Source organism: Thamnophis sirtalis, unplaced genomic scaffold (genome assembly GCF_051295495.1).
Source record: "Thamnophis sirtalis isolate CommonGarterSnake01/CBP01778 unplaced genomic scaffold, rThaSir2_p1.2 scaffold_14, whole genome shotgun sequence".
In the NCBI taxonomy this organism is placed as follows: domain Eukaryota; kingdom Metazoa; phylum Chordata; class Lepidosauria; order Squamata; family Natricidae; genus Thamnophis; species Thamnophis sirtalis.
Window position 1 is genome coordinate 25943902 of NW_028261394.1, and position 26616 is coordinate 25970517.

The 26616-nt window shown below is 46.2% G+C and overlaps 2 protein-coding genes across 5 annotated transcripts in view; both read right to left on the bottom strand.

The window, feature by feature from the left end:
- The window catches only part of PDPR (pyruvate dehydrogenase phosphatase regulatory subunit), a 35375-nt gene extending 18886 nt beyond the window's left edge, over positions 1-16489 (bottom strand). The window contains exons 1-8 of one of the 3 annotated variants that reach the window (XM_087729571.1): positions 16308-16489; positions 11780-12061; positions 9164-9297; positions 7425-7506; positions 7177-7340; positions 4285-4406; positions 2298-2415; positions 513-662 (exon numbers count right to left, since the gene is read on the bottom strand). In XM_087729571.1, the coding sequence (XP_087585697.1) occupies positions 513-662; positions 2298-2415; positions 4285-4406; positions 7177-7340; positions 7425-7506; positions 9164-9297; positions 11780-12009 (1000 nt within the window). In that variant the 5' untranslated portion in view covers positions 12010-12061; positions 16308-16489. Of the gene's footprint in view, positions 1-512; positions 663-2297; positions 2416-4284; positions 4407-7176; positions 7341-7424; positions 7507-9163; positions 9298-11779; positions 12479-16280 lie in introns of those variants that run through there. The other 2 variants (XM_087729570.1, XM_087729569.1) reach the window with 2 other exon arrangements.
- A 1481-nt stretch (positions 16490-17970) lies between these two features.
- GLG1 (golgi glycoprotein 1) overlaps positions 17971-26616 on the bottom strand; it is an 86840-nt gene continuing 78194 nt past the window's right edge. The window contains exons 23-27 of one of the 2 annotated variants that reach the window (XM_087729024.1): positions 25048-25155; positions 24091-24211; positions 23413-23519; positions 21722-21885; positions 17971-18353 (exon numbers count right to left, since the gene is read on the bottom strand). In XM_087729024.1, the coding sequence (XP_087585150.1) occupies positions 18335-18353; positions 21722-21885; positions 23413-23519; positions 24091-24211; positions 25048-25155 (519 nt within the window). In that variant the 3' untranslated portion in view covers positions 17971-18334. Of the gene's footprint in view, positions 21886-23412; positions 23520-24090; positions 24212-25047; positions 25156-26616 lie in introns of both variants that reach the window. The other variant, XM_087729025.1, reaches the window with a different exon arrangement.

Genomic DNA, 26616 nt, shown 5'->3' on the forward strand with positions numbered 1-26616 from the left:
TGATTCACTTAACAACGGTGGCAAGGAAAGTTGTAAAATGGGGCAAAACTCACTTAACAAATGTCTCACTTAGCAACATACATTCTGGGCTCAGTTTTGGTCATAAGTCGAGGACTACCTGTACTTACCCGGCAGTAAAGATGAAAAAAAGGAGAAGTGAGAAAGAGCAACCAGGATATATGTGCAAAGTTCCCCCCAAAATAAAGGACACTGCAATGCAGCACTGGGAGCCCCTTCATCCCCCAACTGCTTTGCTGAGGCAGGCAGAAAATTCTGTATTTTTCTGAGCCTCAGTTTTGATGGGCAGCATCAAAATGGAGTAAATAAAGAAAAATAATCAAGTAAAACGGGCATTCTTTTACACCAGGGGTGGGGAACGATGGCCCCTTTGTGACTTGTGGACTTCAACTCCCAGCTGGCTCGGGAATGATGGGAGTTGAAGTCCACAAGTCATAAAGGGGTCATCATTCCCCACCTCTGCTTTACAACAATCAATGGCCCGGCCGCCTTACCAAAGTGATCCCAGTCTTCCTGCAAGCGATGGACCTCCAGCTGATTCTTCCCCTCTGTGAAAATAGGCTTGGGGTTCTTTTCAAAGCCTCCCGAGAGGATGCCCCCCTGCCAGCTGCGGATGTAGATCCTCCCATCAAGGTCTACAATAGCTGCGGAGGAGAGAAGCAAAGGCTTGAACCCAGGGAGAAAAACAGGATGCTGGATGGGGTTGGGGCAACCAACCCAAAACACAGAGGAGGGGGGGGGGGAAACACTCTCCTTGCTTACTAAAGGCTCCACTGCACACAGCATTCTTGCACCCAGAGCCAGGCTGCCTTCTCGTGCAACTAGAAGTCCCACTTGGTGGTGCATTGCTTAGAATACAGTATTGCAGGATAACTCTGCCCACTGCCAGGAGTTCGATCCTGACTGGCTCAAGGTTGACTCAGCCTTCCCTCCTTCCGAGGTGGGTAAAATGAGGAGTCAGATTGTTGGGGGCAAATAGGCTGACTCTGTAAACCGCTTAGAGAAGCCTCCCGAAGCCTCCGGAGGGAGAAAAACATCCCAATGGGCAATCCGGAAGTCCGTTCCCGATCTTCCAGTTTGCAAGTTGGGCTGTTTTTCGCCCTCCCCAGGCTCCTAGAAAGCCTCTGGAGCCTGGGAGGGTGAAAAACAGACCTACCTGGCCCATTGGAAGTCGGAAAACAGGCCGTTTCCCGCCTCCAGGGGGCCTCTGGGGGGCGCTTTCCCCCTCCCCAGGCTCCAAGAAAGCTGAATCAGAGGAAGAGGTGTGGGAGTCAGGGTCAGCATCAAGGCAACCTGAGAGCTCGGAGGGGGGAGGGAATGGAGCTGGCAGAGAGAGAGAGAGAGAGGGAGGGAGGGACGGAGGGAGAGGCGGAGCCTGGGACATCCCTCAGCCCTCAGATGGAGAGTCAACAGCCCCCAGGTCTGGAGGTGGTTGATGAGGAAGAGGAGGAACAGCTGGGCCCAGTGCCTGACACATGGATGTGCAGAAAGCAGAGGAGAGGAGTAAAAATCTATGGACCGGCCCTCAGGACGGAAGACCCACCACTGCTAGTGAAGCCCCACCTTAGCTCTGGGGATCAAAGGCAGGGGGCAGAGATGAATAGATGTGAAAGACAACTATTCATCTCCCTGCCAGACAGACCTGTTAGTCTGCGGTGAGAGAGAAATATTTTGTCGACTCCTAATGAAGTCTATTCTTGGGCTGTCAGACTCTTAAACACAACCACAATCACACCACGCACACATGGAAACGTAGGACTAGTTTTTCTTTTCTTTTCGCCCCCTTGCATTGGGAATATTCTTTATACTATTTATGTTGTTTGTATTTGCTGTCATAAATTGCACCAGGGAGCTAAAACCATTTTCGCTGTATTGATTTTTGTACAATGATAATAAAGGCTACACCACTATAAAAGGAATCATAAAGGGTTTGTTTGGGGAACTGGGTCAGAAGAGACGTCCAACCTGGGCAACTTTTAAGACCTGTGGATTTTAATTCCCAGAATTCTGGGAGTTGAAGTCCACTAAAAGTTGCCAAGGTTGGATACCCCTTTCTTTAACTCACAGACAAGAAATCTCTGGAGCTCCAAGTGTCCAAGTGGCAGACATCAGCCTGCACTGAAGCCCCCTGTCCCTGGAGTTGATAGCCCTTAAACACCTGGAGTCCCTGGGGCCTCCAACCTTTGTGGATGCCAAGCACCTCTGCACTGAACACGCTTGGCCTGCCATTGTGCCAAAGCCCAAGCACCTGCAAGACAGCACAAGAGAAGGTTCCTCACTTGGCGTGTTACTCTCCAGCGGGGTCTTCAGGGGGCGCGTCAGCAGGTAGAAGTGTTCGCAGGCATGCAGCGGGATGCTGACCGGCTGTTCATTGGAAAGGCCGAGCTCGTAAGCCCACTGAAAGCAAAGAAGGGCATTTAAAAAAGCCAAGGGCAGATTTGATGTCCGTGGGGCTCATTCTTGAAATTGTGCTGCATCGTTTCAAAGAAACATTTCAACCTATTTTTTTAAATGGAGGAATACAAAAATACCGTAATAGGAAACCCAAAGCCCCACATTTCATAGGAACAAATAAAAACCCAGAAAATTGTGTATATAAGTTGGTTTGTAACATCGAGGACTGAAACAACTGTTAATTTTCAATATTTTGCTCCAAAAGGACACTTGCATTTAATGCATTAAGAATTTCTTTCATTAAACTGAAACCATAGAAACTAAATGAGAATAAAATAATCTTTAAACAAAGTGCTTCAGAACACTTTTAATGTTGTGTTAATTTTTCAGACAGTGATATTTACCAAATTTTTAGATGTTATTCATTCAGTTTTGCTATAATGAACCTAGCAGATAATAACAAAATTAACTGAATTAATTTTTTATGCTGCATCGGAAGGGCCAGGAAAATTAACAGTAAGATTGTGTTAGAATGACTTATCAATTTTAATTGTTGCTTTATCATTTTTTTTCAAAAACAAAAAAAAAACCAAACAGAACAAGTAGATATCAACTTCAGAAAGAGTTATATGGAATATGATGATTATTATATTTCCAGCTCAATCTAGAATTACTGCTATTTTAAGAAGCAGCTTTAATACCACCTATAAACTCTTTTTGGTCAATTCTGGGATTTGCTCTAATAGATGGGAATTTAGTTAATGAGATTCTTATTGTTGCCAAAGAAACAGCAGGGATAATATATCTGACATGTAGTACAAGGAAGAAAGATTGCAGGATGGATGTGAACAGCTGCCTGGGAAGAAGTAGTAAGGACCTCGTCACAAGAGACAAAATGCATAAGGAACAAGTTATTTATTATTTCATTTTATAGCCTGCTTTTCAACTGGTGCAGCACACAAACAGTTAGCAAATATTAGTTAATATGGTTTAACACTCGCTGAGCACAATTCCATGCTCTGCACAATTAGTTCTGATCACAGAACCCAAAGATAACGGTGAGAAAAGCAGATAGACAACCTTCCCGTGAGCTCCTTCTGGTCTCCCAGCAACCATATGCCTGCAACAAGCAGCCATCCATTCACCCACTGTTCTTGATCCCACCAGCCACCCCATTTAGCACAACTGCCACTGAGTCTAACCAAAGAGAGAAGCAACCTGGAATTAAGGAGAAACTTCCTAACAGGGAAGACAATCAACCAGTAGAACAGCTGGCCACCAGAAATCGTGGAAGCTCCATCACTGGAGGTTTTTAAGAAGAGACTAGACAGTCACTTATCTGAGATAGTATAGGTTCTCCCGCTTGAGCAGGGGGCTAGGCTAGAAGACCGCCAAGGTCCCTTCCAGCTCATTCATACTTAGTACCATAATCTACTTTAAAATGTAATTAACAAACCCCCTTTTCCTTCACTTACTCTTGCCCAGGTATGGTAGCATATAAAATTCCATTCTACTCTATCAAATGCCTTTCTGAAGATCGCATTCTGTTCAAAACCATAAACTCTTTTGTCTACTTTAAATTTTCTATAGGATTAATTTCTGTAATTTAAACTGTAATTCAGAGAGCTGGGGGCTAGACTAGAAGACCTCCAAGCTCCCTTCCAGCTCATTCTGTTCTATTCCCCATCCAGTGCCGTGAGCAGTTTGCCAATCTGAATAAGTGCTTCTCCTTTGTTGCACAAAAGGCCCAGCCACATAAAACCTGTTTGATAAGTCTACTTTGATAGGCAGTCCCAGAACCCCACAAAGAGGAGACCCAGTCGTAGTCAGAACCACAAGCCCTTCAGCTCCACAGTCCAATCAGGGCCTCACCTGCCCAGCACAGTTAACGAAGTATGGGCACTCAATCATCCCTCTGTCTGTCTCCACTCCAGTTACGCAGCCCTTCTGGTCCAGGACATGGATGACGCTGGTTCGTTCGTGGATTTGAACACCTGGGAAGACAACAGAAGACAGGAAGTTGGGTGATCTCTGGTGATCCATTGCAAGGGAAAGCTGCGACGAACCTGATGTCAGGGTTCCAAATAGCATCCAAAATTAAATCAGAGTCCGAGGCAAAGTATTGCTCAAAGTTCCAATTTATCAAGAGAGCCATGTTGGCACATCTGGGAAAACCCGAATCTGAAAGCTTCCGGGTTTTCCCCACCCAGTTGAAAGTTCAAGATCTTGCCTCCACACCCACAAGTCCATCCCATGGTCCAATCTCCCACTGCCATGCTGGCAGCTTCCACCCATCCAGTTCCGGTCAGATGCAAAGGGTTCACCGACAAATGCGCGATAGACATAAGCGCGCCGACAAAACCGCAATGGACAAATGAGCGCTGTCAAAATCACTAATTGATTTTTGACAATAGCGCACCAACAAATGCACGATCACAAAATCACGAGTGAATGTGCTGTGCCTTTAACATAGTGGAATGCGTATACGTACGTTATAACGTACGTTATAATGCAGTCAGCACACGCCAGTTTAATAATAAATATTAAAGGAAAACAACAACTGCTATATGAAGGATATCGGTATCAACGCGACAAGTTAAATCAAGATGGATCGTCTTCGTGGAGGTGCATTAAAAGAGAGTGTGCCGGCAGACTTAAGAAGAAAACAGACGGGACGTTACAAACAAGTACTGAACACATGCACACTCCAGATAACGCAAAAAATGAAAGTGAAAATATAAAAGCGACTATACGCGAACGAGCTGAAAATGGTGTGGAAAAACCTTGTCAAATTATTGTGAACAGCACAGCAGGAGTCTCGCTGGAAGCAGCCCATCTTTTGCCGTAGTATTCAGCAAGCCAACGGACTGTTCGAGCGGAAACGGAAGAGGCCTGATGTCAACAATCCTAGGCCACATTCTGTTCAAGACCTCATTCTTTCGGACACTATGAAGGTAACAACACGTTGCGAAAATTTTCTTCTGTGGGATTCGGGTGATCAAGACAGAAACAGAATGTTCATGTTCGGCACTGCAGCAAATTTGCAATTGTTGGAGCAATATCCGCACTGGTTTATGGACGGAACATTCAAGGTAGCTCCCGAAATATTTCTACAGGTATTTACGATACATGCTCTAATTGACAATCACAATTAATATATGTGCTCATGAGAACAAAAACACAGGCAGACTATGAGTGGGTTTTCCGCAAAATGATCGAACTGCGACCATCTCTCACGCCTACCAGCATTCTGATTGATTTTGAAAAAGGAACTATGAATGCACTGGCAATTGTATTTCCACATGCTACCGTACTTGGTTGTCTGTTTCACCTTGGTCAGTCATTTTGGCATCGTATACAAAACGAAGGCTTATCTAATTTGTATCACGACGACGAGAACATTAAACTGTACTCAAAAGTGCTAATTGCACTGAGTTTCGTGCCTCCGGAAGATGTTGGGTCCGCCTTCGACGAATTGAATGATAGTAAACCAGACAATCTTCAGAATGTTTATGATTACTGGGAAGACAATTACGTTGGTCGTTTGAGATGCAATCGACGAGCTAACCCGTTGTTTCCTATCACCATGTGGAACATGCGAGGTCGTGTTGCTGATGGCTTGCCGCAAACAAATAACTCAGTCAAGGGTTGGCATAAAGCGTTCCAGTCGTCTGTAGTATGCCACCATCCAACCATTTACACATTGGTTCATCATTTCCGTCGTGAACAAGACGTAACAGAACAAACCATGAGCCGTATACAGAGCGGAATTACCAAACAGTCAGGCAGCAAGCAAGTCTAAATACGTGCAACTATCAAGACGTCTTGCTGCAATTCTTCCTACATATGCAGGGTGTGATCGTACGGACTATCTGTGTGCTGTATGTCATAATATTGGCATCTAAATTAATTCCGTCAAATTGTTTAGTGACATAATGAATTTTAACTGCAGAGTTTTTAAATTATTTAGTGACATAATAATAAATTTTAACTGCCGAATGCTTTAATTATTTAGTGACATAATAAACTTTTACTGCTAATCAAACAGTAACTTGTGGTTGTCATCATCGCGTTTTTGTCGTCACGATTTTATCGTCGCTTTTTTGTTGGCACGATTATGACGTCTCGTTTAAATCGGCGCTATTTTGTCGGCCTGGATATGTCCATCGCGCAATTGTCGGGTCACGGATGCAAATGTGCAAAGACAAAAGGCTTTCTAGAAAGGAATTTTATTTTGGCTACATCGCATCTAACTCCTTACAATCCCCCTCCCATTTTCCCACAATAGACAATGCAGAGTAGAATAATAGAAAGTGTGGCAGGCCGGACACCTGATCTTTCACTGTAACTCTTGGACTCTGCTCACCTAAAGCGCCACACTGGAAGGAACACAACTCAACAGAACCTCACCGCCATTCACGCTCCTTGACAAACCCAGTTTGACAAACGGAATGCTGCCTTCAAAAGGATATCGTCTCACATGGTGGTGCAGTGCTTAGAATACAGTATTGAAAGCGAACTCTGCCCACTGCCAGGAGTTTGATTCAACCATCCATGCTTCTGAGGTCGCCTCCTCCTCATTTAATTCGGCTACTGGAGGGGCCAGCAGCCAGCAGGCCACAACACAATGTCTTAAAGGAAAGCTGGAGGGGATTCTATCCCTGTGGGTTTGTAGCATCACTCCACCCCCCCCTCCCCATTCCCAAGCAGAGCCCACCCTGAGAAAGGAAGCTCCAGCAGGACACTGGGGAGGCGGAGTCATACCGTTTGCTGCAGCAGCATTGGCCAAAGCAATTGTCACGTCAGCAGATGATACGATGGCGTCCTCGGGCACATGCAGGGCCCCCACCAGGTCGTGGATGTTGATAAAGGGATGGAGCTGGGATACTCTCTTTGGCGGGATAAGCTCACAGGGAATACCCATGATTCTGCCGGAGAAAACATAGGAACCGTTACACTTGTTCCATCCAGGCGTGTGCCACCCCACCAGATGCACCTATGTGCCAGCTTACTTGAGGCGCGAGGCAATGCGCTTCAGCGAGATCAGCCGGTCTTGGGTCTGAGCTAGTGAGATGGAGCCTGTCGTCACGTAACCTGGAACAAAAAAATAATAGCCTACTCTCAGCCTCCGTGAGGTCCCACCAGAGCCATTTTCTGCATTACTTACTGCATTTTTCAGAGTATAAGACGCACCTTTTTCCCTCAAAAAAGAGGGTGAAAATCTGGGTGCCTCTTATACACTGAATACAGCATTTGGGCCTACTGAAACCCTGCTCCCTTCACCAAAATGGCTGTGCAGAGCCTTTAGGAGCCTTCCAGAGTGCTCCTGGGGGCTGGGGAGGGCAGAAATGAGTGAAAAACAGGCCGTTTTTGCCCTGCAGTCCCCCAGGAGCACTCTATAAGCCTCGTAAGGGCTATGCATGCCCCCCTTTTCTTTTTCTTTTGACAAAAACGGGCCCATTTTCAGGAGGTCTGCAGAGTGCAAAAACTTTTTTAATTTGCCTTTTCAAAATCTTGGTGCATCTTATACTAAAAAAAATACAAATACGGTATTCTTGGATGGGAGAAGAACGGAAGGAAGCAGGGGTTAAGAGCGGTTGTTTCCCAACCTTGGTGAATTGAAAGTGAGTGGACGTCAACTCCCAGAATTCCCTGCAATGGCTCTGCTGGTTGTGGAATTCTGGGAATTGAGGTCAATATACTGGAAACTGCCACAGTTGGGAAACCTGTTAGAGGGAAGAGCTTGGACAGGAGAATCCGCACTTCCAACCTCTGCAGCGCCATGAAATGAAGCGAGTTTAAACCACGTGGTTGCTATACGGGCAGTCCTCGACATGACCACAACGAGCCCAAGATTTCTGTTATTAAGTGAGACATTTGTTAAATGAGTTTTGCCCCATTTCTTGCCGCAGTTGTGGTCGCAAAAGGGGGGATCACGTGATTCCAGGACACTGCAACTGTCATGCGTCAAGCGTCTGAATTTTGATCACATGACCCTGGGGGTGCTCTAATGGCCATCGAGGGTCTGGCTAGTCAAAAGAAAGGAAGAATTAGGGGTGACATGATAGCAGGATTCCAGTATTTGAGGGGCTGCCCCAAAGAGCAAAGGTTACATTATTCTCCAAAGCATCAGAAGCAGAGGTGGGTGGCCAATTTTTTTACTACCGGTTCAGGCACGCCCCCTTGCGCATCCACAACGCTTCTGCAGTGGGCGGAGCCTCACGACGCCGCTACTGATTCGGCCGAACGGGGCCGAACCGTGAGCAACCCACCACTGATCAGAAGGCAAGAAATAATGGATGGGAAACTAATCAAAGAGAGAAGCAACCTGGAACTAAGGAGAAACTCCCTAACAATGAGGACAATTGACCAGTGGAACAGCTGGCCACCAGAAGTTGTAGGTGATCTGCTCACTGGAGGTTTCTAAGAAGAGACTGGACAGCCACTTGTCTGGAATGGTATAGGGCAGTGTTTCTCAACCTTGGCAACTTGAAGATGTCTGGACTTCAACTCCCAGAATTCGCTGGCTGGGGAATTCTGGGAGTTGAAGTCCAGACATCTTCAAGTAGCCAAGGTTGAGAAACACTGGTATAGGTTCTCCTATTTGAGGAGGGGCTGGACTAGAAGGCCTGCAAGATCTTTTCTATTCTATTCTGTTCTACTCTCCCCTTACTCCTGATGAAGTTGGAGGGTGCCAACAAGGTAGATACAGGATGTCTTGTTTGCCCAAAGTGGCACCTCCAGTGCTTACCAGTTTTCACCCCTGTCTCTTGCTCAAGCTGCTGGTAGAGCTTCCGTGAGTAATCAGCCATCTTCAGCTCAATGGACAAATGCCGCACGGTGCTTACGATGCCTGCGCAGAACCGAGTGGAACCGGCTGCCAGCCTGAAAGAGAAAAGCCAGGGAGGTGAAGAGAAATTCCAGACCCCCAAGAGGGAGAAGAGTAGAAGACGCCCCCGAAGCTCAATTGCAAGGTAAACACACAGTCCTCGACATACCACTGTAGCAGAGCCTGCTCATCACGGTCATAAGTTGTGATGATTGCAAAAGGGGTTGGCCAGAAGAGTGACTCAACTTACTCCCATCGTGACATTATGACAGAAATTCTGGGCTCTATTACAGTCATAGGTTAAGGACCATCTTTATGGTAAAGCAAGCAGAGATGCAGTCCAGAACAAATAGGCCGGGTGGGGTGGGGTGTCAAACTGGATTTCTTTGAGGGCCGGATCGGCATTGTAGTTCTCCTTGGCCTGGGTACCTGAGAGACCGCCTCCTGCCAATTACCTCCCATAGACTGATTAGATCTCACAGGTTAGGTCTTTTCCGGATTCCATCTGCCAGCCAATGTCGGCTGGCGACTCCCCGGGGGAGAGCCTTCTCTGTCGCAGCTCCAGCCCTCTGGAACGACCTCCCCGTGGAGATCCGGACCCTTACTACCCTCCCGGCCTTCCGCAAAGCCGTTAAGTCCTGGCTGCTCCAGCAGGCCGGGGGGCTTTCGAAATATCCAGCCCCACGGAAACTGTGACTGTTGTGTATTTTAAAGTATTGTTTTGTTTATTTATCCCCTCCCTTGTTTATTGTAAGCCGCCGGGAGTCCTTCGGGAGTGGGCGGCATACAAGACAAATAAAACTAAACTAAACTAAACTTGGCGGGCTGGCAGGATGGGTGGGAGGGAGAGGAGAAAGAGGGGACAGATGCCTCCTGTAGCACTTTGCTGGCAAAAGCTGGGCAGGGGGGGGGGTGCACACAAGGCGCCCTTGTGTCCCGTTTTCTGCCTGGAATGCTACGCAGGTCCCCCATGTCGTTTTGGCTGGCAAAGTGCTGCAGGAGGTCGTCCAGGCAGAAAATGGCATTGGGGGGGGAATACATGAGGTTCCCCCCCCTTACCCATTTTGGCTGCCAGAGGCATTGCAGGCCAAATTTAAGCACCCGTTGGGCCTTGAGTTTGATACCCCTGGGATAGGAGATCAATTCATTCGTTCCTTCTAGCCGTTGTCAGCCCACTGCAAGATGGAAGCCTCTTCTGAATGTTTCCAGCCAAGACTGTCCTGAGCTTTCTTTGGCCAATTGGGCCAGCCAGACTTGCTGATGTCCTCTCTCCATCTCGTTTTAGGTTCTCTTTCGTAGACGCTTTTGATCAAGTGGGATCCATTCTATGACCGCCTTGGTCCACCTGCCCTCAGTTCTTCTGGCTCTGTGACCAGCCCATTTCCATTTCTTTTACTCTCAAAAAGGGGCTCAATGAAGGGATAATATATAGAAAATCACCCAGTGCAAAAAAAGGCATAGAGAGGAAATCTGATCCTTTATAGAGAATAAATGAAGATGTACCGTATTTTTTGGAGTATAAGACACATGGGAGTATAAGACGCATCAAGGTTTTGAAGAGGCAAATTTTTAAAAAGTAGGTAGGTAGATAAGAGGGATAGAGAGGGGGAGAGAGAAATAAAGTTAGGTGGATAGGGAGAGAGCGCGAGTAGGTAGGTAGGTAGGTAGATAAAGGGATAGAGAGGGAGAGAGACAGAAATAGAGAAATGCAGTAAGTAGGAAGAGAGAGAGAGAGAGTAGGTTGGTTGGTTGGTAGGTAGGGGAAGAGAGGGAGAGGGGGAGAGAGAGAGAGAGAGAGAGAGAGAGAAATACAGTAGGTAGGTAGGTAGGGAAAGTAGGTAGGTATATAGATGTTTCCAGGTGTATTTATCCATGTGCTGGAGAAGGAAATAGCTGACAATCTGCAGCACCTAAGACTTTATTTCTGCTGGAAGAGCACTTGACCAATCTAATTCTCATCAATCAAAGAGCTTTCCAAAAGGAAAAAAAAAGTTTTTGCACTCTGCAAACCTCCCAAAAATGGCCCGTTTATCGCAAAAACGGACCCATTTTTTTCTTCAAAAAAAAAAAGGCATGAATAGCCTTAGGGAGGCTTGCATACTGTTCCTGGGGGCTGGGAGGTCCAAAAACAAGCAAAAAACGGCCCATTTTTGCAAAAATTGGCCTGTTTGTCAAAATAAATTGCATGCATAGCCTATGGAGGCTTATAGAGTGCTGCTGGGGGCAAAACTGAGCAAAAAACGGGTCATTTTCTGCTCATTTCTGCCCTCCCCAGCCCCCAGGAGCTCTCTGAAAGCCTCCATAAAGGTATGCATGGCCATTTCAGTGAAAAGGTGGGGCGTCGGAAGCAAAAAATGCTGTATTCGATATATAAGACGCACCCAGATTTTCAGCCTCTTTTTTGAGGAAAAAGGGTGCGTCTTATACTCTGAAAAATATGGTATTTCAGAGCAAATTATGGGTGGTTTGAGAGGAGGAAAACCAAGGAAGTTATGATTGGACAGAGTTGGCAACGTTCTCAAAAACATCATCCTTTACCTGCCCTGCTCCAGTAAGACAATGTCCTTCCACCCTAGCTTGGAGAGATGATATGCCACTGATGTGCCCATGATTCCACCACCACAGATAACCACTTGTGCGCGTGTTGGCAGGGGCATCAAGTGAGATTCAGCTCCATTGCTGCTACTGTGCCGGCAGCCACACAGCCTCCACCACGACAGAGTCATTCTTTGCCACTGGAAGTTTAACAGTCGTTGGAGAAACATCATGCTGATGGTTCTCCGAAGACGCACCAGGAAATCTTCACAGCTGCTGCTAGCTCTGCAAAAGAGGAATATGCTTTTCATTTTGCTTGGAATACGACTTCAATGATATCGGTCAGCATTGTTAGGTAAGCTCCCCATTGGGAGAGCGAGTACGTTCAGCAAAGCGTTGTATGAGTTGTGTTGGAGAACACACAAACCAGCATACAGAAACACTGCAGTTTAAATAGATTTTTTTACTTTCATGGAAATAGAGGTATCAGAGTCCATCAAACAGTCCAAGTCATACACGGATAAGACAGTCAGTCATCAATGTCTTTCAGTTAAGGGATAATCCAAATAACATAGTCCATAATCATACAAACAGTCTGGTACTCAAAGTTTGCTAGCAGTTGCAAAACTTACAATAGCTCACGGCACTTTCTAACAGCCAGCTTCCAAATCAGATCAGATTAGCCCAGCATCTAACAAACAGAGAGCTAACAGTCATTCTGGCTCCCTCTTATGGCGGATTGAGGAAAAACATCAACCAATCACATTTTACAGTATGATTTAAAGAAAAAGGTACAACATTGTTACATGATTTATATATTGCCAACCCAATCATTAGAATTATATTCCTAACAAGCATCACCATCTGAGATGTGAAGAGATCAAGGTTCTTAAAGTTTTTGGATGGGTGGGAACCTGTAAAAGTTTGAGTACAGAACCTGGCCCTTTTTGGAAAAGGATTGCAGTGATCATTCATCAGAAGCCATTTTTATCACTTTAGTATTTGGAATTCACAAACTGAAACAAAAACATTGCACACTTTCAAAAAATCAACAGAAAATGTTGGGGCAAGCCATATAATTCCACCAAAATAAAGAATATGAGCACAACCAAAATGCATTCTGCAAGTACAATAATCCCCACTCGCTACTTCCACTGGGGATATTGGTGGAGCGATGGCGGCCCCGCATATACAGCGGCCGCTAAATTGAAAGGATACGCAAGTTTGGTCAAATTCAATGGCTGCACCTCTTCTCTTTCAACCTCATATACATTTAGAGAATAGACTTGATCTCAAGTCCAGTTAAGCAATCATACAACATGCCATGCGCAAGTATGTATTATACACCTTAATGTATGCAAACAGACCCAGGTGAATTTAACCCACAATCCATCAAAACCCATTTTTAGTTTGATCTAGTGAATCCAGGGACCCAATGGCATAGTGGCTAAGACGCCAAGTTTGTCGATCAGAAACATCAGCAGTTCGGTGGTTCGAATCCCTAGTAACGGAGTGAGCTCCCATTACTTGTCCCAGCTGCTGCCAACCTAGCAGTTCGAAAGCATGTAAATAATGCAAGTAGAATAATAGGAACCACTTTGGTGGGAAGGTAACATTGTTCCGTGCACCTTTGGCATTGAGTCATGCTGGCCACATGACCACAGAGATGTCTTCGGACACTGCTGGCTCTTTGGCTTTGAAACGGAGATGAGCACCGCCCCTTAGAGTCCGGAACGACTAGCACATGTGTGCAAGGGAAACCTTTACCTTTAGTGTGAATTCAGCCAATATGCCAGAGAAGAGGCACCACTTGTCTTATCTCGCTCTGCTTTGGCACAATTCCACAGGTAAAACAATTTACCCACTGAATGCCAAAAGCACAATTACTGCTACAGGGCAGCACTGACTCAGTCACACCTTGACCTTAAGTACAAAAGTGATCACAAGAAAAGACTCACAACGTGACAATAAACGGAAAAGAAGACAAATCCCTATTTAAAAAAAAGTTTTGTATTTTTTAAGAATGGGAGCTCAACCATTATTTCCTTCCGATTTCTTTCTTAAGCCTTAAAAACAACCCTGGTTGCAACCTGAAATCATCTCATTTGAATGCATGCAACCTCCTCCTATTTTATTTATTGCATGGCAATTTATAACTGGGCAGCAAATTCAGCATAGTGGTTAAGGCATCAGGCTAGAAACTGGGAGACCATGAGTCCTAGGGTACAAGGCAAGCTGGAGGATCCTGGGCCAGTCCCTCTCTCTCAGCCCTAGGAAGGAGGCAATGACAAACCACTTCTGCAGGGACTTATCCAGGGAGTCTCTAATACCCAGATACAATTGAACAAAAGAAATATAATTATTTCTATTGCTTGAAATAACCAGGATATAAATAACTGCTATAGTTAAGCCCCTGGTTATCTTTTTATTATGTTTGTTGTTTTATCCTGCTTTTTAAAATATATACATATATATGGTGGAAAACATTGCTAATCCACTTGCCTCCAATTTCCCCACAAGGACACAATGAAGTGAGTTGGGCTGAGAGCGACTGTCCCAAGGTCACCCAGCCAGTTTTCATATCTGAAACTTTTTTCTTCCAATTTTCCCCCCCAAACCCAGAACATATTTTTCTTTCTCACGGTGCCATTACAATTCTCTTCAGCATCCGGTCATCTTCTCCCCTTCTTTTTATGCCTGGTCAAATAGACCTGGATCTCCTGAGTCATCATCTCAGCCCGAGATCATCCCACTCACTCCAGTGAAAAGACCTACTGGGATCCCTCTGGGCTCTTCTCCTACGGGAGGTGAGGTGGGGTCTCCTCCACACTCCTGGCCTGCTGGAAGACCTTCAAAACCTGCTCTGCCAGCTGGAGATAAGTTCCCAGACACCCACCCTGTGTCCTCCATCTTCTTACTTTTTAGTCTTTATTTAATCTTTCTTGATTTTAATTATTCTATATAAAGATTTGCATGGTGGATTTGAATCCAAGAAACCAGATGCAAATTCATTTATTCACCCATGAATCTCTTTGTGAGATTTTCCATTAATGTGATCAACCTATTTGACATTTGGTCCATTTTTTTCAGGTAGTCCCTGGTTTACGACCACAACTAAGCCCAAAATTTCCGTTGCTAAGTGAGACATTTGTTAAGTGTATTTTGTCCTATTTTACGATCTTCCTTACCAAAGTTGTTAAGTGAATTACTACATTTGTTAATCACTACAACTCAGTTGTTCAGTGAATCTGCCCCCCAAATTGCCTTTACTGGTCAGAAGTTTGCAAAAGCCAATCACTTGACACTGCCATCGTCATAAATCTGAGTCGCTTGTCTAGTGTCTGATCCCCCTGACCTCAGGGGTGCTGCAACAGTCGTAAGGGCGAAAACCAAGGCACTTTTTTTCAGTGCCATTTGCGACTGCAAATGGTTGTTAAATGAACGGTTGTAAATCAAGGAGTACCTGCCTTCACCTTATGTCATTTGATAAGCCACTTTGATAAGCCACCTAGAGCCGCTGCAACAGCGGGTGCAACATGTCCTTGACTTACAACGGTCAGAAGGAGGGACCTGCAGTTTCAAGTTCAGGGGCCATTTGTTGAAATCAGTGCAGTTAGAATTATTACAACTTGGCTTGAGATCACTTAATCCACTTTCCTGGGTGCCTGAATTAGCTTGTTTTCAGGATGGGATCCTATCCAGTGATGGGACTCAGTTCGCACCACTTTGGGAGAACCAGTTGTTAACCTTTCTGAGCAGTTTGGTGAAATGGTTGTTGGGAGAAATTCATTAGGGCAGAGAACCAGTTGTTAAATTACTTGAATCCCACCCATTCTATCGGCTAAAATATTGTGGAAATGCTGCTTGTGGGTTTTTTCTCTGAGCCTACATAAATTGGGTTTGTGAATGTATGTTAAACCCATGAACATATGTTTAATGGATGGATTGCCAGTGGTCAGAAACCGTGTAGAGGCTCCTTTCTTGGGCGGGGGAGGGAGGCTCGACTAAATGACCTACAAGGTCCCTTCCAGCTCTCTTCTTCTGTTAAATAAGGTATGAAATAACAAAGAGACAAACAAACCCAGTAAAGGTCGGGGGGGGGGGAGGGGGCTATCTACCTGAGGGAGGTGGCCCTTAAGGCCAAGGAGCCCTAAGACTGCCACTCTTTTGGGGAGGGGGTATCAAATAGCTCTCTGAGCCTCACCCCCAACCCACCCACCCACCCACGAAAGCCCCGCGGGAAACGAACCCACAAGGGTGGGGGACGTTTCGTCCCCCCCCCCAACGCCGAGAAGACTTTCCCACCACCATGGGACGGGAGGGGGGAAAGAGAGAGGAGGGGGTGCTGGACTATAAGGGCTACAAGGGAGGGGGGCGCCGCTCCTACCCTTCGGGGTGCTAGGAAGGTCAGGGCGAGGCAGTCTGCCCCCCCCCCAGCCGGGTTTCCTCTCGGGGCCGCCTGAACGTCCTCCCGCCGTGTCCAGCCCGGCCGCCAAGGACCCACCTGTGTAACCTCCGGCGCGGCGCTCACCTGGACGCGCTGCCTGGAGGCTTTAATTTGCATCGTCGGCCCCGCCCCGCGGCGGGTCATCTGCATACTCGGCTCCGCCCCCGCAGGTATCGTCGCGGGGGGGGGAGGAAGGAAAGAGACCTGGGACGGGCGCAGAAGCGGCGCGCGACCTTCCCCCTCTGCTTTTTTTTTCTCCGTCCGCGCTTTACGGCCGTCCCGCGTGCGACAAAGTCGCGCGACTGCCGGTGGTGGAACCCGTCGGGCGGCAGCCAATGGGCGCTGGGGCGGGGGGGGCGGGAAGAGGGGGGCGGGGATAAGAGCGTAAAAGAGCGAGCGCAGGCGCGCTTCGGTGGGGCAGTGTGCCGTGGTGGTACTGCGCTTGCGCACTCTTCCCGTTGTCGGTCGATCACCTGGATGCCGGTGGAAGCTGGGCGAGTTTTTGATCGGCTTCTTTAAGCGCCGCCGGAGGATCGGGTCAAATGCAACGATCAGCAGCGGAGCCAAATTGAGAAGAGACTGGACAGTCACATGTGAAATAGCAAAGGTTATCCTGCTTCAGCAGGGGGCTGGACTAGTGTTTTTCAACCATTGTGCCGTGGCACACTAGTGTGCCGTGACATAGTGTAAGGTGTGCCGTGGGAAAAACACCTTATATAGTCAATATAGGCACAGAGTTAAAAATTTTTAACATTTTCTAATGGTGGTGTGCCTCGTGATTTTTTTCATGAAGTGTGCCTTTGCACAAAAAAGGTTGAAAAACACTGGACTAGAAGACCTCTAAGGTCCCTTCCAGCTCTATTCTATTCTATTCATTCTTTCTATTCTATTTATTCTCATTCTATTATATATTCTATTCAGTCTCATTCTATATTCTATTCTATATTTATTTATTTATTAAAATTTATATGCCGCCCAATCCCGTAGGACTCCGGGCGGCTTACAAAAAAGAAGAGGAAGAAAAAAAATTAGAATTATACTTCACTCTTCTACTCTATTATTACATTCTATTCATTGTTCTACTCCAGAGTTCTTCAAACTTACCAACTTTTAAGACTTGTGGACTTCAACTTCCAGAATGCTACTCTATTCCTTCTGTTCTTTTCTATTATTTCTTTTCTATTCTTTGGCGGGCTGCCAAGCAGCAGCAGAAAATGTTACTGCCCCTTTCCTCTTTTGGCATAAACCTGATGGTTTACTTGAATATCGATCTTGCCCTGAGGCTGCAAGGGAAAAGGGGCAGCTGGCGGCAACACCTGAGTTGGATCCCTAATACTCAAACCACGAAATAGAAACGATCCTTGGCTCCATTTTAAAATCCAGTTCGATTAGAAGGCCAGTACCTTGCGTTCTCCCTGCCTTGTAGAGCAGAGACCGTAGCCTCGAGACTGACAGCATAGGTCTAAGAGGGAGCATGGATGCACTCCTCTACCCAATGCCTCTACCCCCAAGAACTCTGTCCTCCCCTGCAACAAGTATCAGTCCAGATTGAATAATCTGAGGAATTTACAAAACTGATCCCCCTGGTTTGTCAGTAAACTGAGGATCAGGGAGTTCTTCAAAATTTCAAAAGCGCTAAGGGCAACATCTGGAGACAACCGGTAGTCACCATTAAATGACCTTGAAAAGTAGCAGAACTCGGGTGTGATTATGAAAGGCAGTTGAGAAAAACACAGCAAAAAGCATAAAACCTGCAGACTTTTTTATTAAATTCTCCCATTTCATCTGTACAGAAAAATGCACATTATGTTCAGTATTTCAGTTAACAATTCAAAATTGCACAGCATGAACATGTAAAAACAAAGAATGGCCAAGAATTTGTACATAGATAAGGAAAAAAAAACAATTTACAAACAAAAACCTTAATATTACATTTTTTTAAAAAAAAAAAAAACCAAGATCAGCCCACATTTGCTGTTCTGTTCTGTTTTTTGTTTTTGTTTTTTTAATCCTTTTACCATGTCTCCAATGGCTGTTTTTCAAAGCCGCAAGAAGGGCACCGGACATAACCTAGCTATGCCATTCCAAGTTGTTTGCCGTGGGTGTTCGTTTCAAATCCAGTATTTGGCTCTGCAATGAAAACAAACCTCAAAATCACGACCCTCAAAAACATTCGTTGGTTCTAGGCTGCCTTGCAGGTAAAATGCCTCTTGGTGCCAATTCAGGAAACTCCGGATATGGGGCCACAGGGTTGGCCACACTGCAAATTTGAGGCCGAGGAAGCAATGCCACTCCTACAAAGACCCCAAACGTAGCCAGTCATCAAGAGTGGCAGTTTCCTCACAAAAAACTATAATGCTTGGTCCAAAAGGAAGTTAGGTTCAGTGCACAGCCCCCTCCCCACCCGCTTCTGTCCTCCCTCAGCCTTCCATCTTGAGGCCCCCTGATGCTCTAACTGGCAGGCCAAAGATTCTTAAAGGAACCGCTGCACTAACTTTCCCTCACTGAGTCAAGGGGAGCAGACTGTCTGATGCTGCTGCTTCCAGCTCCAGTTCTCTTTCTGAAGTGCAGCACAGAGAAGAAGGCCAAATGTACGTGTCCCAGGATAAGGTAGCAGGATACAATCTGAGTCGGTCACCGGGACCAGACGTTTTGTCTTCCGAGCTTTCGGAGTTGTGCCAGAAGCCCATCCTCGGGGGAACTTCTTCGCACAGAGAAGTTCCCTGAAGAATGGGCTCCAGGACAAGTCCAAAAGCTCGGAAGACAAAACTTCTAATCCCTGTAAACCGATCCAGATTGGATCCTGGAAAAGGCGGCGTCCTCACCAAATTTAGGCAGAGGAGCCCTCCGCGACCAACCTGTCCCCTTCTGCAAACGGTTGCAAAAGCACAAAGCACAACTATATAGAAGTAGCAAGTGGAAGGAGCCTTCCGGGTCCCAGTTAAGGAGGATTTTCAACCATTGAAACTGGCAAAACTCAGCACTGCTTTCTCTGCCTTCCTTGAATTAATTGATCTAATTAAGCAGAATTAATCTGGTGTGGCACAGCCTAAGTGGAAATGACGCCTGATCTCTCCTCTCCTCTCTTAAGTGACCGGTTCCTGAGGTTGAAAAATAAAACGGAAGAGGCAGCCGGAGAGAAAGTCCTGGGAAAGGAGCATGGGGACTGCAGCAACATTGGAGGCTGTCCACCCTCCTTCCAGAGGGCAAGCTATCTCGGTGCCACTGCTTGTCCGGTGCCCTGTCTTCTCTTTCCGCAGAAGCATCATTCCTTCTCCTCAAGACAAGCTGGGAATGCAGGAAAAGGCAACTACAGCTAGCTGAGGGGATGCAATTTTTTTAAAAAAATGTGTGTGGTGTAATTTTCCAGCTAAAATGAACTGGGGGGGTGGGCACTTTATCAACAAGATGTCTTGCTGGCATCTTGCCCAGTGCTACAATTCTGAATGAGTCTTGTCTGGGACTCTTCCTTGCTTTAGCCTCTTCAGGCCTGCTGTAGTCCATTATCCACAGCCAGCCTCTCCACAGAGCTTCAATGCCCTATCATGGTTAGGTAAACCATTGTCTGACAAAATACTGGAGTTGTTTTTAGATCCTGCAGAGGAGAAAAAGCACCAGGCCCTGCAGCATCCACTGGATTCTCCTATCATGTGCCTTTTACCAGTTCCACTTTCTAGAACAGGGGTGGAGAAGGGTGGCCCTTTTATGATTTGTGGACTTCAACTCCCAGAATTCCTGAGCCAACATGGTGCCTGGCTGGCTTAGGAATTCTGGGAGTTGACGTCCACAAGTCATAAAAGGGCCACCCTTCCCCACCCCCTGTTCTAGAAGATCCAGGGGGAACACAAAAAGAACCGTGACCCAAGTACTGTTCATGATAGCAAGAAGAAAAAAAAGAATCAGTAGTCACTTAAAAATATAAAACACACCAAACCGCCAGCTCTAGGGAAGCAAAACCAGATGCCACATTGCTCATTTTCCAGTATGAAGTCTCCTAAAAGTTCACTTTGTGGAGACACCATTCACCAAAACTTCAGAGCAGCAGAAAATATTCACAGTACTGTTACGAGCGACAGCTTGCCCAGACACTCTGACCGCCCTGGTCCCTTGACAGAAACACCCTCCACTTTCGGGAAGTTAAATGCAAAAATAATAATAATAATAGTAATCTATAAAGGTAGAATCTGCCTAGCAAGTGCAATACTGGGATGAGCTGGAACATGCCAGGGAAATGGAGAGGGGCAAGCAATTAAGCTTTGCACTGGCCAGAACACCCAAATGCAGGATTCAGACCCAGCAGGCTAGCAGGTTAAAAGACTGTCCCATGTGCCAACCAAAGAGCAGGTGCGGCTTCTTTTACTCCCCAATCAGGTCAAGAGTAGCATCCAGGTTCAGGCCAGGAGGGCTATTCAGAGAGCTGCTTCAGAAAAGTTACTGCTTCCTTTCAAATAACAGACAAACCGTCCCCATCAACCCTTTTGTGCTCAGGAAGAGTCTCCAGAAGGGACCCCTTTCCTACAGAGCATGAACCCCTCTCCCCTTCCGATTAATGCCACATCTGCATATCGGGGGAGAGGGTCACCTTATAATCATCGCCCCAGGAATGGCCATCTTCCTCTTTCGGGGCCCCAAATCTTCAGTGTAACTTTCCGAGACGCCTACTTGCTACGCAGCTTTGCACCCTCACTTGTCTCATCTAACAGCTTCCACTGGGGCAGGATGTAGCTTTTTCGAGGGGAAAACCTATAAAAGCACCGGACTTTTTCGTATGTGGGGTCGATATTTTATTCATCCCAAAGACAACGGAGAAAAAAAGTGGCTTTTGCCGGTTGGCGGAAACTAAGGAACAAACTGGTTAAGGAAAGGAAAAATACACACAAACAGACCCTTGTGACAGAAAGAGGAGAACCGGTGGAGATGATATTCCTCTGAGACCATTTTTTCCTGACAGAGGATGAGCTGAAGATGCTGGTTCATTGGCAAACTAGGTATCCAAACCACGGGTCGGTGGTGGTGAGTGGTGGGTAAAATGTCCCATCCTTTCAAGTCCTGCCTAAACTCAGGGTGCAAATATTTCCTCACCGAGACACACTGCCCTCTTCCCCTCGCCAAATTATGCCAAGAATGGATCTTTAAAAGGTTGACTTTAAAAACCTCCGGGGCTGCAGTTTGTCAGTCTGATTTGGAGCACGTGAAGAAGGTAGTTCAACAGGACGAGGGGACCAGAAAATAAAAGGGGGGGGAGGGGGGAAAGAAAGAGCTTTGTCTACAGGCAGGCAAACAACCGTGGCTAACGATGGGGTAACAAAGCTGCTGGACAGGATGGGAGACCAGTCGACCCGAGCTGCTGCTGCTGCTGCTGCTGCTGCTGTTCTAATTGGCTTGTATTGTCTGAAGGAGAGCGAGGTGGGGAGGGAGACTATACAGAGAAGACTGTACAAATTGGGCAGGCCTTCCTCCTCCTCCTCCTTCCCTCCGGTGATCAAGGTCGTCTCTACCTGTCCTTCAGTTCTCGTGTCACTCGCTTGGTGATACGCCCGCACATCAGACCAATCAGGAACAGGACACAGATGCCTGCACTGATCACCGACAGGATGTAGTTCTTGGAGGGAGACGTCACCACTTGCATGGCAAGGTCCGAAAAGCCTTCTGCTGGGGCCACCTGGCAAGAGGAAAAGGAGCCGTCAGCTACCAAGCCCAGGGAAAGACAACTCAACCCAACCAGGACAGGTGGATTCGGGTTGGCAAGGCAGGAGACAAACAAGAGTCTGTTCCAATGAAATTACGCTAATAAAAGGACAATTTCACCTGGCCAAATTCTGTAGAAATCTCTTAAGTATCAGTCTGGCTAGAAGGTGCAACGCTGGCTCTTAACAACCATGAAGCTCACAGCCAGAGAGTTAAAGCATGCCCAAATACATTTCCACACATTTGTTCTGGGAAATGATTACTGCACCTTTCTTAAAACTTTCCAGACGTGTCTAAGGATGGGAACCACGTTTTTAAGGTCAAAAGTTCTGTTAATCTTTGATACCTTTAAATCATTGTTTCTCAACCTTGACAACTTGCACGAGATGTGCAGATTTCAACTCCCAGAATTCCCCAGCCGGCATGTTGTCATGGTTATGATAAACTTCTTTACATGCATCCAAGCTAAAGTTCCACATAAGTTTGTAGTAGAATTTTCTTCAAAGTTGAAGCTGGACAAAACCCTACTACAGTTGCTTATGGATCAATCCCTAACTTTATTACCATCCCACTTTGTAGTGATACATCCTAACGTGCCTTCAAATCAATTTGCCATGCAAGTATTTCCTCTTTAATAAACAAAGCCAGTGAGGTTCTTTTCCATGCAAAGCGCAGGCGAGGTCCAGATCATGAACAGACTACAAATGAGATAGGAGTAGGGGAGAAAATAGAAATAGAAATAAAATAGAATAGAATAGAATGGAATAGAAATAAGAGTAGAATAAGAATAGAATAGAATAGTCACTTTAAATGTACACTAATCAGCATACATGAAAATGAAGTTTCGTTGCATTCAACTCATCATTTAGTACCTCTTTTAAATGAGAGAGAGACAGACAGAGACAGACAGACAGACAGACAGACAGACTCAAATCAGCAATCATACTGGCTAGAAATCCTCCACTTACAACCATTTGTTTAGCAATTGTTTGAAGTTACACCACCACTGAAAAGGTGACTTGTGCCTGGTCCTTGTACATGAACAGCACAGCAACCTTAGTCAACCAATCAAAATTCAGGCACTCTCAACCAACATGCCTTTTCGACATCCCAAAGTTGTGTAAAATTATCATTTGCAATCTTTCCAGCCAGCTTCCAAACGGGCAGTCAATGGGGGAAGATGGATTCGCTTAACAACCACATGATTCACTTAAAAACCACCTTGGATTTGCTTAACAAATGTGGCAAAAAAGTGTTGTTAAAATCAGACACCACTCACTTCACTGAGTGGTGTCTTAAATTACTAAGTCTTGCTTAGTATTGGAAATCTCAGTCCTAATTGTAATCGTAACTCAAGGATGACCTGTATGAGGATGAGAGCCAACCTACCTACAAGAACACCAAACACTTCTTAGGATCTGTTTTACCTCCTCTTAATTTCCTCCTCATTTCCAAGCAGGCCAAGGATTCTTCTATCCCCATTTCGTGCCACCTCACTCACCTTCGCGGCAAAGCTCCACATTTCGATCCGGTCATTAAGGCGTTTTTTGCATTCTGGCTGTAGCCGTACCCGCTTGTCCTCCAGAGCCTCCATGAGGCAGGACATCTCTGCAGAATGAAGGAAAACACTATCACCAAAGGTGGGCTCCCTTGAAGAGGTCAGGGAAAGGCCCTGCCACACCGCAAACCACGAATAGAGCAGAATCTCCAGGAAGGAGGCTCCCCTTAGCGCACGGGTGTCAAACTCGCGACATCACATTGTTGTCACGGGATGTATGGTGACTTTTCCCCTTTTGCTAAACCAGGGATGGGCGTGGCCAGTGTGTGACGTGAGTTTGACACCCCTGCGTAGTGCATGACGTAGGTACCTTCTCAGCCAGCTTCTTTCTCTTTCTCCTTCACCACCCTCCCCAAAATAAATGTAAAAACCCATTTTACAGATGGATAAGTATCTGAAAACAAGACACTTGCAATTTGAAACTTTTCCACCCCCAAAAACAGGGAGAAGCAGGTTAAAAAAATGCCCTTGTCCTTCATCTCTAGCGTGGTATTCATAATTATTCATCAATTCATAATCCAGGTTTGTAAGCAGCCACGATCTGGAGTGAATGAACTTTGAGGTCAGAACAGCCTTGCAGTCTCAGCACTCCACAGGCCCCTCAGTTAATGCAAAACTTACGCCGGCCTCTTCCTGGAGTGATGGCGGCACAGTGGTGCTTGATGTCCAGCGCGCAGGCTGTGTGAAGGACGGGATCCACAAAAATATCAGCCTTGCTTTCCTTCAGCATGTTCAGGACCTCCTGGAGAGTAGAAAGTCACAAGCAACATGATCGGATAGGATCGCAAGTTGTTGTCGAGCTAATGAAAACCAAAGGGCTTGGGTTTTGGGAGGAGGAGGAGGAGGAGGGGGGGGAGGGGGGGAGGAGGAGGAGGAGGAGGAGGGCGGCAATAGGCTGACTCTGTAAACTACTTAGAGAGTTGTAAAGCACTGTAAAACAGTATATAGATCTAAGTGCTATTCCTTCCTTCCTTCCTTCTTTCCTGTCTTCCTGTTAGAATGCAGTATTGCAGGCTAACTCTGCTGACTGCCAGGAGTTCTATCCTGAATGGCTCAAGGTTGACTCAGCCTTCTGTCCTTCCGAGTTGGGTAAAATGAGGACCCAGATTGTTGGGGGCAAGAGGCTGACTCTGCAAACTGTTTGAGAGGGCTGCAAAGCCCTGTAAAACAGTATATAAGTCTAAGCGCTATTGCTGTTCTCGCTTGAGGCAGCCTCTGAGGAATCATCTGAGGAGTTGTCCAAAGAAAACAACACAGCCGATCGGAACCAGGCCTCAGAAGTTGCGCGAACAGACGGGTGGAACAGCAGGTGAGTAAATGCATGCATGTGTCTGCCTCTTGTGCAAATGGAGCTGCATGTGCACACGCTTGCCTGCCGCTCAGGTGGAACCAATCTCCTCTCTACCCCCCCTCCCTGCTGGCCCGCAAAGCCAAAAAGGTTGTGGAGCTCAGATATAAAGACAATTCCGACTACAGATGCCTCTCAAAGGGAGACTAATGCTGAGGGCTCGGAAATGTCTCCCTTCCCTTGGAAGACTAGAGCCGCTGCTTTTATCTGTGTGGCCATGAACTGCTCACCTTTTTGCACATCTCTGCTTTAATTTTGAGCAAGTTCACTTTCAGGCACTCTTCCACCTGCCCAGTCTGCTCCTGGGCTGCAGCCTCTTCTGCGCACAAAGTGAAAATCTGCAAGGACAGAAAGCACGTTAGAATGCAGCGCCCAGAGGGCAACCTAGCAAAGTTCAAGTATTTACAAAAGGAGAACAGAAACATGGAATAGGCAAACAAGTTTTCTAGGTACCTCAGCAAACAAAGGGGAAGGGATGCTGTAACTTTGCCCACAACAAGTGGATTTGTGCTCAAAATAGTTTAGTATTCCGGAGCCAAGGAACAGAGCTCCGCTATATTTAAGGGTAGAAACTTTAGCTGAGGAATGCAGCCTAGGATCGAATTTAGAAGCTAGTCATTTAAGATGATACCAGCTTGATAATAATAGGTTTAAAAACATCGTGGAATGGGAAGTGCTCAGGGGCTGAAAAGGCTCTGGCCGTGTGCCATGGCCATTACAGAGGCAAATGTGATTTTAGAATTACATCAATACAAGCAAGAGTTTCCAAATATGGGAAGTAATCCTTTCCATATATTTTGCGTCAGTCCAACCTCAAGCACTGTGCCCAATTCTGGGCGCCACATTTTTAGGAAGGTTTAGAGAAGCTGGAACAGGTTCACAGAGCCGGGGAACGTGGATCTGCAAAGAGCTTAGGAGAGAAGACTGAGGGAGTCAGATCAGGCCGAAGGAGGGAGAGGTTAGTGGAATGAGAGTCCTTCTCAAAAACTGGAAAATGTGGCGCAAAGAACCTCTGCCTTGTTTCAGGAAAACAGGAGACGGGATGGGAGTCAGTCCTTCTTCCTAACCGTTTTGACATCACTGGACCTGCTCCAGGCAGTTCTAAATCAGAGGATCATAACTGAGCCTAGAATTACAGTTGTAAATCACAATGATCTTAATGTCTCTGATTTTATGACCGTTTTTTGCAGCAGTTATTAAGTAAATGCAAAAGGCCATAAATATGGGCTTTCGCCAAATGCCCAACATTTCATCACGTGGCTCTGAATGTGTATGTGACACAACTTCAAAACTGGGTTGTAAGTAGCTCGGGGGGAGTCTATTGTCATTTCAAACAGCCGCTAACTGTTAAGGACATAAGTCAAGGACTGCCTGTAATTTAGATTCTGGAACGGAGTAAAACTCGATTGTTGTAATGGCCTTTTTCAATTCAATGGCTCTAAGCATTTACAAGTTCTTATTTTCGCACAAGTATCAGAGAAACACCCCCAGATATTCTTGCAGGAGGAAGTCCTCCTGCAGCCCTGGAGAGCAGATTAGCAGCAGCAACACACACACACACACACACACACACACAACAAAAATACTGACTGGCAACTGCATTTTGTCTGCAGTACAAACAGCAGGAATTCCAGCTCTTAGCTTTACTGTTTCTTCCAAAGTGCATAGGGGAGACTTATTTTCACAGAGATCTTAACTGCAGAAAGACAAATTGGGGAATCAGATTCCATTAACCCTGGGGGGGGGGGAGGCCCTCCACAAATAAAGGAATTTAATTGTCCCAAAGGTGCTTTTTTTTC